At 44.8% G+C, this 21,131-nt stretch overlaps 1 protein-coding gene across 4 annotated transcripts in view; it reads left to right on the plus strand.

The window, feature by feature from the left end:
* Positions 1-21,131, plus strand: part of EYA2 (EYA transcriptional coactivator and phosphatase 2) — a 251,292-nt gene that overhangs the window by 152,854 nt on the left and 77,307 nt on the right. For 3 of the 4 annotated variants that reach the window (XM_070486022.1, XM_070486026.1, XM_070486024.1), the window contains exons 8-9: positions 10,448-10,590; positions 16,477-16,560. In XM_070486022.1, the coding sequence (XP_070342123.1) occupies positions 10,448-10,590; positions 16,477-16,560 (227 nt within the window). The remainder of the gene's footprint in view (positions 1-10,447; positions 10,591-16,476; positions 16,561-21,131) is intronic. The other variant, XM_070486023.1, reaches the window with a different exon arrangement.

A 21,131-nucleotide genomic window follows, 5' to 3' on the forward strand; every position in this document is an offset into this window, starting at 1 on the left:
TGTGTGTGTTTAATTGCACTCATGTTTAAAAGTCAGAAATTTTTACCTAAAAATTATCATTTCTGCTTTCTCCTGAAAGAAGATCTGGTCACTCTAGGTCCACATTCCAAGTGATAAGCTTGGCTGGAGCCGAGTCATATCTGCCTCCTTTAGACAGGCACTCACGATTCCACGTCCCGCCAGCTCCCCTCACGTTCATTACCTGCCCGGCCCGTGTCGGTGCTGCATTTTCTGAGTCCCGGTCCTCAAGGAAAGGGAACTGGGATTTATTGCTCATCCACAATGAGCCAAGCACATACCCATGTGGTCTTCTCTAATCTCTTATTTACATACTGATTCAACAAATGTTTATTAACTATGCGCTGTTTTCCAGGTAACCCTTAATTTGAGAAATAAAGTGAGGTGTGGACTTGATCTTTGCAGACGGTAATCAGACGGCCACACAAATGCCTCATTACAAGCTGTGACAAAGAAAGTCATAACCCTCACAAAGTAGGCGCTCAATTGCCCGTCTTTTCCAGATAAGAACCATGAAGATCAGAGAGATGGGTGACTTACTGGTAATTGGTGGGGCTGGGATTTGAACCCAGGCCCGCTGGACTCCATAACCAGTGCTCCCGCCCCTCATAGCCACACACAGCTGAGACTGTGTTCTCTAAAACCCATTTGAGAACACAAGGGCAGAGCCCTTCAAACCTTGGTTCTCTCTCTAATCCAGGTCCTCGAGAATTCTAGAATCTTTCACAACACCCTTAAGCACTTGCCTTTCCAATGGCTCAACAGTTTTAGGAAACCCTTTTGTTAGTCAGGACTTTTTGGCTTCAAAGATAGAAAATTCAATTCAAACTAGTGTAAGCAAAAAAAAAAGGAGTTTTTAGATATATGTAACCAAGATGCACAGGGATTCAGGGCTGCGTCCAGGGGCTCAGATGACATTGTTGGGACTCCATCTCTCTCTTCCTTCTGGCTCTGCGTTTTCCTGGGTTCGTTTCACCCTCAAGCAGGCTCTGGCTCTCTGGTGGCAAAGATGGCTGCCGGCTGCTCCAGGATCCAGTCCTGCCTGCTATCCACCCTGGCAGAGAGATAGTTCCTCATTCCTAATGGTTCCTGCAGAAGTACTAGCTCATGCTCCCATTGGCCCAGCTTAGGTCAGATGCCCGTTCTCAAACCAGTCTCTGTGGCCGGTGGGATGGACTGCCGGGACAGGACAGCAGACCTTGTTCTCATGCCCACACCTAGAGCTGGAGTTGGGGTCAGCCCCACCCAGATCACATGGACTGAGAGTGAGCGGGAGGTGATTTCCCAAAGAAACCCACAGCACTATACCCAGAAGAAGACAGAAGAGGCACTGAGTGGGCAAAACTCACAAATGTCCACAACTTTGCTATGGATCCCGCCTAGATTACGAGCAGCATGTGGCAGAGTCCACAGCCTGGCCCTTTGGTGATGTACATCCCTGTGCAACTCACCAGCCTATGGATTCATTCATTCATTGCGCAGATCTGCTATGCACATGTCTGTCTTTTATGAGATGCTTTGGGTTTATCAACATTAAATGACATGACAGCAGTAAATTAGGCCGTCCAAAAGAAAAATAGATATCCTTGTGTTTTGTTCTTTTTTTCTTCTTTTCTGAAACCTACTGATGTTCTGGAGCTTTGTAGAAACTAAGCTAGCGTGATGGTATGTGGACATTCATTCAATAAATATTACTTGATTGATGGTTAGAAAAAGAGCAATAGTGAAGACCCACCTCATTCGTTCCTGGGGTTCTCTATGCAGCTGTTGCTTTCAGCCCTTATGTTTTCCACCACTGGGGGTGGGCTGGTTATCCTTGGTTTGGTGATCGATTGAGACAATGTGACCAAGCATTTTTAAGTCAACTTTTGGGGAAATTTAGGGCTTGAGCATTGATTCTGGTCACTGTGATCTCATCACAGAGTATTTAATGAGTGCATAGTATCTATCTAACAGCTTCCAAAGCGCTTTCTTTGAAGGGTGTGAAATTTAACAAACTTTCCTTTGTCATAATCCTGAATTGTCTTCGACCGTCCCTCTTTTCAGAAAGTGGCCTCTCAGAATGCTTTGCAAAAGAGAAACAAAAAACTAATGAGAAATTAGGGCAGAGAGGAAATACAAGCAGGAAATCTTCAAGTAGATGCCACTATCTATAATTCAATGGTGAACCAGATTCCAGAGACTTACTTCCCAAGAATTTGGGTTATGCGCGCAAGTCATCTTTGTTCCCCATCAGGAGAGAATATAAAGGTTCATTGTGCCTCTTTGAAATTTTTCTTTATTGTTTCCTCCTGTTCTTCTTTTATCCCTTGGTCTAGGGTTCAGCAATAAGTGGTTGAGATGGGTTTTACTGTGTGTCTAACAAGCTCACATAAAATCTAATGACATAAATAATTGTCAGCTATAACCAAGGTCTCTTGCCTCTTTTCCCCAGTGTCCATTACAAAGGAAGAGCATGTAAGAATATGTGTGCACACACACATGCACACACACACACACTCATGCACTGTCTTAAAATTTCCCATAAAAACCACTTTTGAAATTAGCCAGGATCTCCTTGAGTGGTTGGTTCCAAACTCCAGAGGCTCAAGAGGTTTCCGTGTTACTGACAGATCATGTTGACTCTTTGTGTTGCCCGGATACGGTGTCCTGATGCTCCTCTCCAGGCCCAGCCCCCAGCCCAGCCGCAGGACCGTCCGCGGCGACATGCATTCAGTTATCTGAAGCCCCAACAATTTGCAGATGATTGCAGGGCAATTTGCTGATGAAGAGAGCAAAAGCTGAACATCTGACGTTACTCAAGAAAAAGACAAATCAGTAGTGCTTGTTTCAGGACTTTTTTCTTTTTAAATTTTTGAGTATGATACAAATTATCTAAAAAGAAGTTGTAGGAATTTTTTAACTTCTTAGATCGTCTGCTTCAGTCAATAGAAGGAGAAATTGTTTTGAATCTCTCCAGAAGAAGCTTGGCAGGCTCTTTTCTGCAATTTGGCGACATCTAGCACAATTAAAAACGCATGTCCTCTTTAACCCAATTATTGCACTTCTAGGAATTTATCGTAAAGAGAAACTCCCACATAGGTACAAAGATGTAAGTAAAAAGAATATTTGTGGTAGTATCGTCATAGCAAAAGACTGGAAACAACCTGAATAGCTATTAACGGGAGTCAGGTTAAATAAATTATGGTGCATCCATCAGTGACACACTATACGTCTGTTAAAAAAAGTAGATATATTTACATTAATACTGATCTCTCTTGGAACTATTATGTTAGGTGAAAAAAAGCAAGGTGCAAAACTACGGCTATAATAAGATCCTGGGTTTTTTAAAAATACTAGTTTAATACTCATATTTGCATAGGAAATTTCTGGAAGGATGCAAAAGCAACTGTTAACAGTCATTTTCTCTGGCAAGGGAACTAGAGTGAAAAGAAAAGACTAGATGTAACCAACTATCCATAGGCCACTCCACGCAACACAGCAAAATGCACATTTTTTTCAAGTGCACATGAGATGTTTACCAAAATAGACATATTCTGGTTCATAAATCAAGTCTCATTACATTTAAAAGGATTCAAGGCATGCAAAGTATGTTCTCCAAAAACAATGGAATTAAATTAGAAATAAATAACAGAAATATTTCTGGAAAATTCCCAAATATTCAGAAGCTAAATAACACACTTCTAATTGACCCATGTGTAATGGTTATTTTTACGTGTCAGCTTGACCAGGCTAAAGGATGCCCAGATAGCTGGTAAAATGTTATTTCTGGATGTGTCTGTGAGGGTGTCTCCATAAGAGACTAGCATTTGAATCAGCAGACTGAGTAAAGAAGGTCTGTGCTCACCCATGTGGGCAGCATCATCCAGTCCATCGAGGGCTCATATCAAACAGAAGGGCAGAGGAAGAGTGAACCCTCTCTCTTCTTGAACTGGGACATCCGTCTTTTCCTGACTTCAGACACTGGAGCTCCTGGCTCTCGGGCCTTCAGTCTGCAGGACCTACACCAGCAGGGCCTGAACCTCATCCCCTCCACCCTCCTGGTTCTCAGGCTTTCAGACTCGGACTGAATTATACCACCAGTTTTCCTGGTTCTCCAACTTGCAAATGGCAGATTATGGGACTTCTTGGCCTCTATAACTGTGTGAGCCAATTCCTATAATAAATCCTTTTATATATATTTGTGTAGATCCTATTAGTTCTGTTTCTCTGGAGAACCATGACCAATACACCAAAGGTCAAAGCAGAAATCAAAGGGAAATAAAAATTATTTTGAACTTAGTGAAAATAAAAACACAACACAGCATATCAAAATTTATGGAATGTCACTAAAGCAAAACTTAAAGGGAAATTTATAGCACTAAATGTCTATATGAGAAAAGAAACTGGAAAAAAAAGAGCAAAGTACACCCAGAGAATCAGAAGAAGGGAAATAATAAATATCAGAATGGAAATCAATGAAATCTGAAACAGAAAAACAGTAGACAAAATCAATGAAACCAAAAGCTGGTTCTTTGAGAAGATCAGTAAAATTAATAGAACTCTATACAGACTGATATGGAAACAAAAGAGAAGACATAAATTACCAATAAAATGAAAGAGGTTTTATCAAGTAAAAAAAAATTTTTTTAATGAGATGACATCACTACAGATCCTACGAATATTAAAAGGATAATAATGCAATTTTATGAACAACATCATGCCAATGAATTTGATAATTTAGATGGAATGGACAAATTCTCTGTAAGACAAAAACTTCCAAAGCTCACTCAAGAAGAAATAGATAACCTAAACAGGCCTATATTTTATAAATAAATTGATTCTTTTGTTAAAAATCTTCCCACAAAGAAATTGTCAGGCCCTCATGGCTTCACTGATTAATTCTGCCAAACACGTAAGTAAGAAATTCAGTTCTACATGAATTCTTTAAGAAAACTGTAGAGGAAGGAATATTTCCCAACTCATTCTGAGGCCAGCATCACCCTGATGCCAAACCAGACAAAGACAGTATAAGAAAAGAAAACTACAGGCCAATATCCCTCGTAAACATAGATACAAAATTTCTGAACAAAATGTTAGCAAATGAAGTCCAACAATATATTAAAGAAAGAAAATGACTTAATGTGATTTATCCCGAGGATGCAAAGTTGGTTTAAAGTTTGAAAATCAATATAAATTGCCGTATTAACCAACTGGAAAGAAAAAAATAGAGATCATCTCAATAGACACAGAAGAAGCATTTGACAAAATCTATCATCTATTCCTAATAAAAATTGCAATTAGGAGTAGAAGGGAACTTCCTTTATCAGAGAAAGGCATGCCATAGACCGAATGTTCGTATTTCCCCCAAATTGGTGTATGGAAGCCTTAATCTCCAATGTGATGGTATTTGGAGGTGAAGTCTTTGGGAGGTAACTAGCCCATGAGGGTGGAGCCCTCATGAATGGGATTAGTGTGCTTATAAGACGAGACACAAGAGAGATACATCACTCTCTCCACCACGTGGGAATACAGCAAGATGGTGGCCATCTGCAAACCAGGAACCCCATTGGCCAGCTCCTTCATCTTGGACTTCCCAGCCTCCAGGACTGTGAGAAATATCTCTCTGTTGTTTAAGCCATGCAGTCTGTGGTATTTTTGTTATAGCAGCCCAAACTGACTGGAACAGGACAGCTGCCAAAGACCCACAGCTACACCCCAAGATCAGAAACATGACAAGGATGTCTACTCTTACCAGTTCTGTTCCACATTTTACTAGAGGTCCTAGCCAGTGCAATAAGGCAAGAAAAACAAATTAAAGTCATCCATATTGGAAAAGAAGAAGCAAAATCTCACGAAGTAAAAAGAAGTGAAATGACATGACTACCTCTGTAGAAAATCAGATAGAATCTACAAAAAAAGCTACTGGAAAAAATAAGTTTAGCAATGTTGCAGGGTAGTAGGTGACTATATAAAAATCAATTATATTTCCATGTGCTAACAACAAATAGTAGGAAATAGAATATTTTTAAATGCCATTTACAATAGCATCAAAAAACATGAAATACTTGGGGATAAATCTGACAAGATCTGTAAGACTTGTATACTTAAAACTATCGAACGCTACTGAGAGAAGTTCAAGAAGAGACTTTAATACGTGGGAAATATGCCTCGTTCATGGTCAGAAGATGTAATATCATTAAGATGTCAATTCTCCACAAATTGATCTGCAGACTGAACACAATCTGTGTCAACATCCCAGGCCTTTTTGCAGAAATTGGCAAGCTGATTCTGAACTTCCTGTGGAACAAAGGACCTGGAATAACCTCAACGTCTCTGATACGGAAGAACAAAGTGGGAGGCTGACAATACCTGATTAGAAGACTTATTACAGAGCCACAGTAATCAAGAGAGGATGATATTGGCATAAAGATAGCGGATCAATGGACCAGAACAGAGAGTTCAGAAATAAACCCACATGTAAGCAAACAATTGACTTTTGACACAGGTTCAAAGGCAATTTAACAGAGAAAGGATAGTCTTCTCAACAAAAGATGCTGGAACAACTGGATTCAGAAGACTACTTTGATCCATATATCACCTGATATACAAAAAATAAGACAAAATAGATCGTAGACCTAAATATAAAACTATAAAACTTCTATAAGAAAACAGGAGGAAATCTTTGTCACTTTGAGTTAGGCAAAGAATTCCCATATATAACCCCAAAAACATGATCCAAAAAGGAAAAAATGATATAAGTTGGATTTTATGAAAATTTAACTTTTTTTTTTTTTTGAGGAAGGTTAGCCCTCAGCTAACTTCTGCTGCCAATCCTCCTTTTTTTGCTGAGGAAGACTGGCCCTGAGCTAACATCCATGCCCATCTTCCTCTACTTTATATGTGGGACCCCTGCCACAGCATGGCTTGACAGGCGGTGCCATGTCCGCACCTGGGATCTGAACCGGCAAAACCCCGGCCACCAAAGCAGAACGTGCAAACTTAACCACTGTGCCACTGGGCTGTCCCCTAATACTTAAAACTTTTGTTCTTCAAAAGACACGGTTAGGAGAGTGAAAACACAAGCCACAGCCTGGGAGAAAGTAACTACAAAGCAGATATCTGTTAAGGTAAGTTGTGTGAGTCAGAGTTCTCAAGAGAAACAGAACCAGTAGTATACATATACGTTTAGATAAGAGGAGATTTATTATAAGAATTGGCTGGTGTGGTCATGAAGGCCAAGAGGTCCCACGATCTGCCTTCTGCAAGCTGGAGAATTAGGAAGGCCGGTGGTATAATTCAGTCCAAGTCAGAAGGCCCGAGAACCAGGAGCTCTGATGTCTGAGGGCAGGAGAAGATGGACGTCCCAGCTCAAGAAGAGGCAGAATTCGCCCTTCCTCTGCCTTTTTGTTCTCTTTGGGCCCTCAGTGGATTGGACAATGCCCACCTACATTGGTGAGGACGATCTTCTCTACTCGGTCTACTGATTCAAATGCTAGTCTCCTCCAGAGATGCCCTCAGAGACACACCCAGAAATAAGGTTTTACCAACTATCTGGGCATCTCTTAACCCAGTCAAGTTGACACATAAAAGTGACCATCCAGAATATGTAAGGAACTCTCAAAACCCAGTAATAAGAAAACAAATAGCCTAATAAAGAAATGGGCAAAATATTTTAACAGACACTTTACCAAAGATAGACGCATGACAAAAAAACCCATGATTAAGATGCTGATCAATAGTCATTAGGGAAATGCAAATTAAATCCACAATGAGATGCTACACCTGACCCGTAGAATGGCTATAGTCACAGAGACTGACCATACCAAAGGTTGGCAAGGATGGGGAGCAGCTAGAACTCTCTTACCCTGCTGCTGGGCATGTGAAATGGTACCACCACCTTGGAAAACAATTTAGCAATTTCTTAAAAAGTCAAACATAGACCAACCCTATGACCTAGTGGTCACGCTCATAAAGAGAAAGCTTACATCCATGCAAAGTGTGAATGTTCATAGCAGCTTTATTCCAACCAAAAACTAGAATCAACCCAAATGTCCATCCACAGGTGAACAGATGAACGCACCATGGTATATCCATTCAATCGAATATACTCAGCCACACAAAGGAATGAACTGTTGGTATATATAACAACATTGAACGAATCTCAAAACACTTCTGCTGGCTGAAAGAAGCCAGGCAGAAATATACATACACCAAGTGATTCCAAAATGCCATAAAATGCAAACTAGTCTGTAGTGAAAGAAAGGAGATCCGTGGTTGCCTGGGGAGGGGAGCAGGGGGAAGAGACTCCCAAGGGATTACAAGGAATCTTGGAGGCGCTGGATTTGTTCATCATCTGATGATGGTTTCATGGTGATGAAGCCATCACTATGGTTTTCAAAGACGTATTGTTTCAGTGATGGTTTCATAGACGTAGACACATGTCAAAACTTGTCAAATTGTGTGCTCTAAATACATAATAGTTGACTGTGTGTAAATTAGACCTCAATAAAGCTGTTAAAATATGTAAGTAGAAACATAAAAGGGGAGAAAGAAAAAGAGTGAAATTACTCCAAGAAAGGTCTACATAAATTTTTCTAGCCTGTGTACCTCTGACTGTGACCTTGAACTTTGCCTCTTCGTTCTCAAGAACGTGTAAGGTTGGGAACAGGACTGTTTTTTATTTTTTTTTGGCACCCCTAGTAAATTGGCTTCCCATACACCTTATTTAGATGTTTCTTAGGTGGCTCGTGTTTCTCCCTTTTCTAATAATATTTGTCTGGATTTTAACGGGGTCAACAAATGTTTTCTAAGCTTCCTGTAGCCTTAGAATTGCCGGCTGAATCAGGATAACCCTTATTTATGACTCCTAAGCATCTGTGAGTTTAGTTCCAGCCTGTTCCTCATCCTCCAGAACAAAGTCTTTGCTGGATGGATGTTTGGGGTCTCTGCTGCTGTTTCCTGAGAAGGCGGGGGAGTTGCGGACGGCCCAGTGGTCCTGACAACTCAGAGTCACGTCTTCTCTGATTATGTCCTTCGTCTACTGAGAAGTTTTATAAATATTAAATAAACAAAGTTCAGTCCCTTGGGTTTTAGAGGGAAATAGTCCTTCCAGGTTAGGAAAAAAAGTCAGTCCATTGCCAAGTATTTTTAGACAAAAGCATTTCCCCTCGATGATCCAAGAACTGGCGATGGTGGAAGGAGAGATGGAGTCCACAGGGTCCATTTGGAAGCGAAAACAAGCAGCTGTAAGATGAGAAGCGGGACGGGATGTCCTCTGAGGCTTCACCCTGGTTTACAATTCTGTCACTCTGGTGACAAGGACAGGCCCAAATTTTCGCTCTGGCTCTGGCTTTGATTTTCAGGGTAACCACAGGCTTTGGTCATCCGCTAAGCCTCACTTCCCTCATTCGTTAAATAAAGATAATAAAGTCAAATAAAAAGCCGTGTATTTAAAGCTTCAGTGCCTAAAAAACAACATGACCTGGATGCTGGCTGGAGGCTCTAGATCCCGGGAGGGTGCTGCTCACTTGTTCAAGGTCATTAGAGTTGCCCGAGGGCATGAATGTGGCAGCCTCTCAGCGCCCCGAGTCCAGAACTACCACCTGGATGAGAAGCAGCAGGTGCCCACCCTCTGCCTGCACCTTCTCACTGATCCTGTGTATGGATCTAGTCGCGCCAGAACTCGATTCAAGTCATTTATTGACATCTCCTAATGGCCAGCCCTGTGCTGGATGCTTTCGCATATGTAATCTCATTTAATTCTCAGATTGACAAAGCTTAAAGAACGTGCTCTTAATAGGGAGTAGAGGAGGCCACAGAGGGACAGGAGCTTAGAGAATTCTCCTCCGACTCCCCCGTTTACTCCAAGGGAGGGGTCTCTTGAAGAGTTCACTGCCCAGCTCCGTACAAATGTTATTTCCTTCCTCTCGTTGGTCTAGGGATTCTCAGGGTTCCGGCTATATAGACAGTTGTAACACAAAACCCTGTTCACTGTAATTATAGCTCCCCCAGGGGCCCCGCCCTCCCTGCTCTAAGCTCCCTGCTCAGGTGTCCCCTTCTCCCCTCCCTGACCAGCCCCATATGCGTGAGGAACCCCCCAGCCCTCCTTATTCCCCATCCGGTTTATTAATTGTCTCTAACGTGTCTCCCCAGCCGGCATGTTATCTCTTTACCTGTGTGATGTCTCTCCTCTCTCTAGAATTTGGGTGCCATGAGAACCAGGGCCTGGAGCTGTGCCTGCTCAGTCAGTCTTTGTGGGGTGAATGAAAGATTGTGGGTGGGCCATTTAAGGCCCTGTCAGAGTGATTTTGATTCCCTGTGGTCTTTGCCTTCGCTGCTGCCCTCGAGGCCTCCCACTCTGGGGTTAGACGGCTCTGGTGGGATATTTCCCGGGACGAGACACTCAACAAAGCTTCTCACACGTCCACCCTTCCCTTCCCCACCCCAGGTGAATATAGCACACACAACGGACCTTCCACGCCGGCGAAAGAGGGAGACACGGACCGGCCGCTCCGGGCCTCCGATGGGAAGCTCCGAGGCCGGTCTAAGCGGAGCAGCGACCCCTCCCCAGCAGGGGACAATGAGATCGAGGTAACTCCACACGGCCTCTGTGTGACTTGGTAAATGTCCTCTCCACCTGCAGCCAGAACAGGAAGGTGGGGCACAGTCCTGGCCAGGTACATGGGGGAGAATGGCCCTTTGTGTTCAAAGTAACAGAGAAAAGAGCACATGATGGAAAAGGAGGGGAGAATTATATTGGCCCTACGGAAGCACCGTTGACTGACCAGGCTGGGAAAAGGGACCTAGAGACAGTAAAGAGCCGTGGTTCTCAGACTGGAGCAGCAGAATCACCCAGAGGCTGTGAGAACCCAGACTGCTGGGTCCCACCCCCAGAATTTCCAGTTTAGTAGATTTGGGGCAGGACCTGAGAATTTGCGTAAAGACAGGAGTGGGCACAGGACCTTCCCAGCTGAGCTAGAGTGGTTCTTAACCCTGGCTTCATGGTATAGAATCACCTGGGATGCTTTTTCAAATGCAGATGCCCAGGCCCCATACCAGACTATTGAAATAAACATTGAGGGATGGAGTTCTAAACGCTCCCCCAGTGGTTCCAGGACGGCGCCAATACTTATCTACCTGGAGACGGGAGGCTGGTTCAGACGGGTTTGCGTCATTTCTGCGAGTCTGAGTTTCTTGGGTGGTTCTCACTCTGGGCTGCGCCTCAGAATCTCCTGGGGAGCTTTCAGAAACCTTCGTTCTCAGCTGCACCCCAGATCAGTTAAATCGGATTCCCTGAGGGGGGACCCAGGCATCGGTATTTTTAAGCACCGGGGTGATTCCAGAGTGCAGCCCAGGCTGAGAACAGCTGGTCTCAGGGATGCTCCAATCCTTATTAGAATAAAGCAAGTGTAGGATTAGTGGTCAGGTACTGACGTCCTCCCAAAACAAAGTAACAGAAGAGAACAGCACGCATGAGAGAGCGGGGAGGGCACTGGTGGGGACAGAGGCAAGATAGATGCCCAAAAGACAGATGTAAGCAACTGTCATCTATCAAGGGAGAAAAACGGGCGTGTGCAGCAGCTCATACTTCTTGGCGGAAGGCAGTCAGTGACTCGTTGGCTTGAGTGTGCAGTGGGTACCTGGGTAGTGTTGGCAAAGCCTGTGCCAGTGCCGAGAAACTCAAATACCTCATCCTCGCATCCCTGTTCATAATCCTGGACAGGTTAGCTGCAAAGCTCAGCCCACAAACTCAGATATGCTAAGAAATACCATTTTCATCATTTCCTTGAAATCAATGTAATTTGACTCTGAGGCCCCATCCCACCAAGGTGGTAGGAAATTCCATCTCATTCTTGGGGCCTTTCCCCCCTCCCGGAATTGCATGAGAATCTCAGGGCATAAGTGTCTCAGAAAACAGAATAAGAGGCTGCGATGTCCAGTGTGGCTTGGTCACTGCTGCCTTCCTCTCGGTCAGTACCTGCAGAGGTCAGTGCAAGTCCAGCTGTTCTCTGGGGTCTCCATACCACACCTCAGGCGTAGAAAACCTTATTGCGGACAAGAGCTTTGGAGTATTAGCTACAGTCCTTTGGTTGCAGGCAACAGAAACCAGTTCCGGTGACTTAAGCAAAAAGGAATTTACTGGGAGGGAACCACGTGGAGAGGAAGAGAGACAAGCAGGGTTAGAAAGAACAGTAACCAAGGCCTTGCCGAGGAATCTCGGGCACCTGCAGGGCAGCAGCACATGCTGGAGAGTGAACCATTTGCGATTCTAGCGCCGCTGCACTCGATGTCGGATCCCACGGAGACAGCAGCCCGTTGGCCGGGCTTGGGTCATGTGCTTGCTCCTGATGGACAGTCCCACCAAAACAGCATACAAGGGGCAAGAAAACGAGGGTGCTCTTTTCAGAAGGCGGTGGATGCTGGGGGCACACACAACAAATGCCTCCCACCAGGGCATTTGATATTTCACCAGTGTTCACTAGTAGGGCTGTACTAGTTAGCCAGTGTTCACTAGCAGGGCTGTAGCAGACGTTTATGGCTGGCGTCTGCTCCAGTCGTCCTAGAAGGTGTTAAATATTTTGAGCATCACACTTGTCCCCTACCTTGGTCAGCCTCCTGAGGATACAGCAGCCACCTCTTCTGAGAGCTTGACCATCCTGGGGACCTGCCACAAAGCGAGGGGACGGGACTATTCTCAGTCCAGGGGACTCTGTTCTTGCTTTTCCTCTAATTCTCACGGCTCCCCACCTCCCAAAACCAAGGGGATTTTGCCCAATCCCTTCCACGGGACTAGGCCTTTGCAAAAGGCCAGAAGAAAATTGATTGACTTCAGGTTTTCCTTGCTCTCTGCCCTCCCATATTCTGAGGATTTCCTACCAGCTTGACATTGCAGAGCGATGGAAATCACAAAGAGCAACCCCTACTTTAATATTACAAAAAAAGAAAGAAAAAACTGTTGGGTCCCCTAATGTGGCTTCTGCTCTTGGTAGGGGTGGGGGTGGAGAGACATTTTTCCATTAGACTGAGAAGGTGGAGGTAGCATGGACGTCGGGGATTATGGGGTGATATTATTCTGGAAACATCTGCTTCTCGATTGCAGGGTAAGGACCACTGGGCAAGCGCAGTTGCAAAGGTGTGAGCCGTGTCACTTCTGTGCATAACGTCAGCGTGCATGGGTCGCACCTCTTAAGTCTTGGCAGTTTTGCTAATGGCCGAGCCCACAAGAGAGAAATTATGTAGAGAAGTGGAAAGGAGGAAAATTCTGAGTGTGTATTAGTTAAAATCCCTCGACTGCAGGTGCCAGAAATGCTCTCGAGCTGGCTTAAGCAAAAAAGCAGAGTTTATTTTTAGGATACAGGGATTCTCAGCGAATACAAGGGCAGGGGGACCGTGGAGTGTCAGCAAGATACTGGAATTAGAAGGTAGACGGGGCAAGGAAATGCGTTTATGCCTGCTCTCCCCACGTGCCACGGGGAAGGTGCTAGAATGCCCAAACAATAGTGTCTTTGCAGTTCCCCCTTGCACCGGTTACTGGGCACGGCTCTCCTCCAGCCCCCTCACTCTTCTTCCATCTGAAACCAGGTCCAGCAAGTGTTGGGTTATCTTTGCATCTTTCACCCCTGTTCCTCTCTTTCTGCAGACTGGCCTTCCCTGTCCTTCAGATCATGTGGCCGCCAACAGCCACCCAAAGACAATGAATTTCTTTCTAGGCCCCAATTTTTTAAGTTCCCAAGGAAAGGCCTCTGACCCAGCTGGGGTTAGGGCCTCACCCTGGCCCAAACCTCAGCAGGCCAGGGGTCACCTGCAGAACGGCCACCAGGAATTCACCCACGAGGCATCTAGGGCAGGGGGATAGAGTGGTGGGGTAGCGGGGAGAGGGACAGACCTTCTTCAGAGAGGATGTAATAGATAAATCAATGGGATCTGCATTAAATTTGAAAATATTCCCTGATTTTTAAAAATTCTCTTACCAAAATTTCTGTTTGACTGAACTGCTCAGTTCAGATAAATTAGGATTTAGTCTATTTAGACCCCAGAAGCTTTCTCCAAAAGCAATGGTTTTCAAACATTTTTTTACTATGACCCATAATGAGAATGATACTTAATATTGTGACCCAGCGCATGCATACATGTAAATATAACTAGACGAAAAAAATCACAAAATAATACTCAGGTCTGCTAATTGCTTTGAAAATCTCTGCCCTGATTGACCTTTTTTCCTTCTAGATCCCACCTTTATCTCCTTTTAAAGGCATGGCAAATGCCAATGTGTAGATAGAGCCACTGGCTTCCAGAGAGTTGTCAGATGTGGCCCATTCAAGATGGCGGACTGAGTAGGTACACCTGCCCCCGCCAACCCCAGCTACGTAAATGATCAGTCAGTCCCTTTGTTCTTAAAAATAATGATCTCCAGAAAAATGGGGAAAACCAACAGCATGAAAAATAAAGGCCAAGCTAACTAAATAAATGACGGGAGGTAATTTAAGAAACAGAAACGAACTTAGAAAAATTCTGACTGGTTTTCTTACAAAGATTTAAGAAGATTTGTATCCATAAAATAAGAAGTGGATCCTCTTGGGAGGGGAACACTCAGATGCCAAGTAAGAGCTTTTGGAAATTTTAAAATGATAGCAAGAATCAAAAGTTTAATAGAAGGGTTGAAAGAGAAAGTTTAAGAAATCTTCCAGAACGTGGATCAAAAAGACAAAAATTATAGAAAATATATTTTTTAAAGGATAAGCAATATCAATATGAAAAGTCTAATTTGACTACAGGCAATTGGAGAAAGAGAGAACAGTGGAAAAGATGGGAATAGATTATTTAAAGGAATAGGATTGGAAATGCTTGAGTGCTGACAGGATGAATGAAAAAAGACTACCCCTAAAAGTGTCCTCATGGGACTTGAGGATACCAAGTATGAAGAAAAGATCCTAAAAACTCCAAGGGAGGAAAAAGTAAGAGCTATGAAGGAGTGAGGATCGGTGAAACATCAGACTTTGCATCAATCCTGCTGGACACTATAAGATAGTGGAGGAATTCTTTCCAAGATCTAGAGGACATTATTTTCCAATTGGAATTCTGCACCCAGTGGAACCATAAAGCAAAATAAAGACAACATCAGATTTTCAAGCATTCGGGAAGATTACTTTCCATCCATCCTTTCAGAAGGAGCAACTTAAGGATGTACTCAAGCAAAACAAGGAAGAAAACCAAGAAAGAGAGAGACTCGGGATCCAGGAAACAGTGGATTTGACCCAGAAATGCAGTAAAGGGAAGTCTCATCATATTAGCTATGTAGGAAAGCCTAAAAATGATCCAGTCCACACTGGAGCATGCTGTCACCGAGGATGAGCATCTTTAATATGGAGGATGTGGCTGAATTTGAGATCATCATGAAGGCACATTATTGCAAACAAGAAAATAATTAAAGTGATTCATAAACTCCAGAAAACAGAAAAAAGTGATACCAGACAGGCATGATTCCTATGTAACAAATATGGCATGATTTATTCGGGATAGAGTGCAAGAAAGGAGAATGCACATGACCTTGATGATAGGAACAATCTCCTTAAAGTGACTCCGGGGTTAAGACATTGGACACCTAGAGAAGGAAGTGAAATCCTAGCTCATTACTTGGCTCTGCAGCGAACGGTAATCTCAAGATAGAAATGCTGTTTACTGGTTACCAACTTTTAAAATCTACATATGGACAGAACACAGAAGACTTCAGTATAGTTATAAAACCAAATTCACACACCAGTGCATCCACACTGACGATGAAAAGTAAGCTCAGGCTGATGGGTATTAGAGAGAGGAGGAGGCAGGAGAAAGGGTGGGCACCCATATCTTCCTTATGGGGTTTACCGGTTTAGCGAAGGGAGAATGTCAAAAGCGCATGGAATTGGAAATAGAAAGGTTCACATATGTGAAAAATATAAAGTTCAAGAGACATGAGGGAAATTACCATGAGCAAAACCCTCATCTTTCACATTGCCCAGTCAAAAGACATTGTCTAAAGCTGGCAAATCGATAAGGTCTAAGTGTGTGTGTTAGAGTTATGGAGGTGATCACCAGAATTGCTCGAAACAGAAATGGTTAGAAGTAGTTGGGCTTATGGCGAGCAGTGAGTGCAAAATGGTAGTATTTCATTTCGTCAAATGAGTTATGTGACTTTTATTGTTGTTTTTGGACTGAACTCCTCCTTTTTTGAGGTTTTATATGCAAGGCAAGAACAGGCTTCTCGATTCTGGCGTCTCTCGCGTTGATAGGAGTTCAGACACTGGCCATCCGAATATACTTTGCACAGCGGAGGTTGGATGGGGGCTCCAGGACGCATCAGTGGGTCGCATGTTTTATAACTTAAAGATAATGTTTTTCAAGATTTCTCTTTCCTCCCAGGCAATTAATCTCTGCAGACGTTAAGTCAGATGCAGGCAAGTCCATTTGTCTCCATTCTCTTCCTCTCTTTCATCACAGCGTGTGTTCGTGTGGGATCTGGACGAGACAATAATTATTTTTCACTCCTTACTCACGGGGACTTTTGCATCCAGATATGGGAAGGTAAGAATCCATTTTCTCTCTCTTTTTTTTTTTCCCACAAGACAGTCTGTCCAGCTGCTTTGTCCCGGGAACTGTGGGGGCAGTTTATGAGGCAGCTTCTCCAACAAAAGCTGCCCCCCTGGGTCAGCCCAGGTTTGAGAACTCCTACAGAATTTTCCCTGGACATGTGAAAATTTAATTAGTTTCCCTTCTACTGTCTCCCACGCCTTTTCTTCCAACCCATGAAGCGTTCAACATCCACTTGATAGGATGTAAGCTCCCACATAGTCTTTAGTTGTTTCCCTCCTAAGGGGGCTAGGATACACGGCAGCCAAAAACAGTCACCTCAGCTAAGAAATGAGGTAACAGATTTTGCTCCATCCCTGTTGTTTATCTTAGTGTCTCCGGCAGATGAATTCAATTTTCCTTCCGTTTTTCTGAGACAAGGGGGAGGCGTTTTGTCAGCCCCAGCGTGGATCTTAGCAACAGCTTTGCAAATGTATCATGGACCAATTATTTGGAGGAACCGCCCTGTCAGAGTTCTGGGCAGATGCTATCAGCTGATTGGTGGTGAATGGAGGAAACGTTGAAACCAACTTCCTAACGCAAAAATGACCCCAGCTGCTAAAACCCAGACCCTGCTGGATCTTTGCGTTCATCCCGTGGGATTTTCAACCAACCGCCGGTGGATGCTCCAGCTGGCTGCCCTCTCTTCGGGGAGACAGGTGGGGGTGAGGGGCAGGGCTTGGGAGGACTGGCCAGTTATCATCTCACCCGAAGTGAGCGACCTGTTGGCAGCCGCTTCCACGCCTGGGTAGGAACCAGGCGACTTACCAGCGCCTGGAAAATATTTCTGTTTCTGTTTAGAGACCAGGAATATGATTTGACATCACCTCATAGCTTTTCCAGCTGCTCGTGGTTTTTATGGGGGTTATAACAAGCTGGATGTGTAATTAGCAACATAGATTTATCGTCTGCCATTAGGTTGTAAAGAGTCTAAAAATGGTGTTGGTGGTGCAGAAATCTCTTGCCGCGTAGGAATGCCGTTAATACGTCTAGCAGTGCTGCGGGAAATCCGGCGTGCGTTTTTGGACGGTGCACAGCTTAGGTAAAGGATGGCAGAGTGGAGAGCTGCTGAAAAGCCCGAGGCGTGGGCCTGGCAGCCTTTGTGAAAAGTTGGGCCGCCCCCAAGGGGCTACAGTAATGGGTTGCCCACTAGGTCTTGGTGTTCTGTGGGTTTTCTAACCTCTCCAGTAAAGTCACCTACCCTAAGAAGCGTCCCTTGGCTCTTCTTGCCCTTAGAGAGCCCTCTGAAGCTCTGCAGCCCCATGCGACAGTTCAGTTCTCATGGATCCCGAGGGCCTTGTAATCCTGGGGATGGTTTTTGTGTCTGTGTCTCACCATCACTCCTTAAACCGAATTGTGGGCTCCCTGAAGACAGGGAGAAAGCCCAGAGCTCCTTTCTGGGCCCCATGCCACCCGGTCCATGTCATTCCTTATTGCCTGCTCCCTCTCTCCCGCCCTACCTCCTGACTCCAGCTTCCAGGGTCTTTCATGAGCTCTCCGGCTCTGTTTCCTACTGTTTGTCCTCAGTTGCTTTCTGTCCTCGTGCCTGCCACATTCTCCCCCATTGCTGCTGGGCTCCTCCCAGAAGCAGAGCCTGAGACAAGGAGTGAGTGCAGGTGGTTTATTTGGGGGAAGCACCTGGTACAGAGTGGGAAACTGAGACAGGGAAGGGAAGGTGGCCAATACAGGGTGCAGAAATAGTTATGCTGCGGTAACTGGGGCTCAGCCCCACCAGGGACCCCTGGGAGACTCTAGAACAAACCTCAGAGTTGACCCACCCAAGGAGCAAGGATGCTGGGATATTTATCCACAAATCCCCTTCCATCGTGGGCTGAGGGCTTCTCCTAGGAACCTTATCTCCCGGCCTTGCTGGCCTGCCCCGAGAAAGCCCTGGGGCAGGACTCGCAGGTGCTAACAGTAGAAAACCGCTGCGTGTACGAGAATAGCAACAGCTGAGGGGACACGAGGGCGGGGCACTCTAGAAACCTCTGAGATAATCCAGAATGTTCTAGAAAGTTCTTTTACTGGATCAAATCTTACTTGTCTTTCAGTTCTCGTTTTAAATATAGCTTCCTCCAAGGGGACATTCCTAACCGCTCTCCTCCATCTAAATTGCGTCTCTCCCCATAACTGTATTTTTCATTTGTGTTATAATTATGCACTTATTGTCTGTCTTCCTTCCACGCCATACGTACCACAAGGGCAGGGACCATGAACATTTTTTATCGACCCAGCTAAGCTCAGGGCCAGAGTGACTCAATAAATATTTGTTGCCTGGATGTATCAGGGCAGTCTCCTAGAATGAAAGCTGTATGACGACAGGCACTGGGTTTTTTTCTGTTTTGTTCATTGCTTTATCCCCAGTGAATAGAACAGTGCCCCACACTCAGTAGGCGTCAAATAAATATTTGCTGAGTGACGGAAGGAAGGAAGGAAAATACTATGAAAACAAAAAATTCCTAACCGGTGGCCACCGGCCAAATGCAGCCTGCAGACATTTTTGTTTGGTCCCTCAAGTGTTTGAAAAAATGTGAATTTAAAAATCAGGAGATTGCACAGACCAAAACAATCTAGATTTCCAACTCTTCTTGAAAAATTAGAAAATCTGGTAACCCTGCGTTCCCATGTGGCAGCAATCCACAGGAGCCGAGGCGTGATGGCCCTGGTCAGGGGCGGGGGGGAAAGTGGGAGGGGACACGCTCTCCAGCCCATCCGCAGCCCCTGCCTGGCCTTGGTAACCCATTTATGGGACCCTCCTGGCCCCATTGGCATCCAAGTTTCAACATCCATCCTAGAATTTAAAAACCACAAAAGGTCCCAGCTGGAAGGACCATGCTGGGAGACCGTCATGCCCAGTTAGCCTCTGCGGTGCCTCAGGAGAGACAAGACCCAGAGAGAGTAGGATCGTGCAGGAGACAATGGGAGTCAGCCTCAGGCTCGCTTGCCTACTTGTGTGTTTCCAGGATGTCCAGGGAAAGCCGAGGTGAGGAGCTCTTACAGCCCCCAGGTCTCTGGGACCATCTTCATTCCTTTTCTAGAATGTTCCACTCCCTCCTCCAGCTGTCTTAGGTGAGGAATGAGTATTTTTTTATTTGCTAAATCCATCCACCCTAAGAGAGACCCAAAATGACCATGGTTTAAACAAGATAGAAGTTTGTTTTTTTCACCTAGCAGTCCAGCCACACATGGTTCAAGTTAGTAAGGCTGCCACACAGAGCAGCCGGGGACTGGGACCCCTTCGTCTTGTTCTCTGCCATCCCTGGAGCGTTGCCCTCATTGGCAAGATTGTCTGCATCCCAGCCAGTGAGAAGGGGAAACAGGAAAAGGAGAGTTTACCCCTCTCTTTTGGATATTTTATTTGTATTTTTTTCCTTCTCTTTTAAGGGCCAGACCCAGAGGTGGCACATATCGTTTCTGCTCACATCCCCTTGGTTGGAACTTGATCACATGGCCACATCTAGCTGCAAGGGAGCTGGGAAATGTAGTCTAGTCACCTGCCCCATTAAAATTCAGGGATTCTGTTAGAGAGAGAAAGCAAGAATGGATATTGGAGAAAACTAGCATTTTCCAGCACAAAGTATCACGTAACACAAGGAAGAAGAGTGAAAGAGGAAAATGTTGAGGAAAAATAAAATTAGTTCTGTTCAAGAGACCTAGAGGGCAACTGTATTTATGGGTCTGAAGCTCCAAAGAGAGTTCTGGGCTACAGTTACAAACTTGGAAGTTGGAAGAGTGTAGAGGATCTTGAGGAGCAGGAGTGTGAGTCCCATTTTGCAGACAGAGTAACTGAGACACAGGGAGGTCATGTAGTCAGGGTATTCGTAACAGAACTGAAATACATGACCTTGACTTTTGGCCCACAGCTCTTTCTCTTTATGCCTTTCCAGCAGCTGCAGCCATATGGAAATATTAACAGCTGGTATCAAGCAGGACTCTCAGTTTGAAATACGTAGTGTTTAAGCTACAAAGGGAATTTATTGGATTGCAATAACTGAAAATCCCAGAGATATCTGGGATTCAGGTCAGGCTGGATCCAGGAGCTCAAGCAAGGTTCTTAGGGCTTGGTCTTTCTGCATCCCTCAGCCAACTTTCTCCATGTAGTGACTCCCTCTCAGCAATCCTGACTAAAATAGAAGATCTTCTATTTCCCAACTTCCAGTACAACTCCCAGGCTTGGATCTCATTGGCCCAAACGGGGTCAAGCCCATCCATATGCCAACTTCTGTGGCTCAGATTGGCCAGCCTAGACCGAGAACCCATTCCAGGCATAGAGAGAATGGTGGAGGAACAGGTCAGCTCCATCCCAGCCAAATGGATGGAGTGGGAGAAGGACGGTCCCCCAAAGGAAACTGAAGTGCTCTTTCCAGAAGCAGTGCGGACCGTGGAGGTCCACACGAGAGGGGAAAGAGAAAAGCAGCTCTCTGCTTGTGGCCATTGTGCTGAGCGCTGTACAGGAAGCAGAAATCATCTCTGCTGTGGTCCCAGCCAGAGGAGCAACTCCCTGTTTACTTAGGGAAATAAGACCA

This window comes from Equus asinus, chromosome 15, assembly GCF_041296235.1.
Source record: "Equus asinus isolate D_3611 breed Donkey chromosome 15, EquAss-T2T_v2, whole genome shotgun sequence".
Classification (NCBI taxonomy): domain Eukaryota; kingdom Metazoa; phylum Chordata; class Mammalia; order Perissodactyla; family Equidae; genus Equus; species Equus asinus.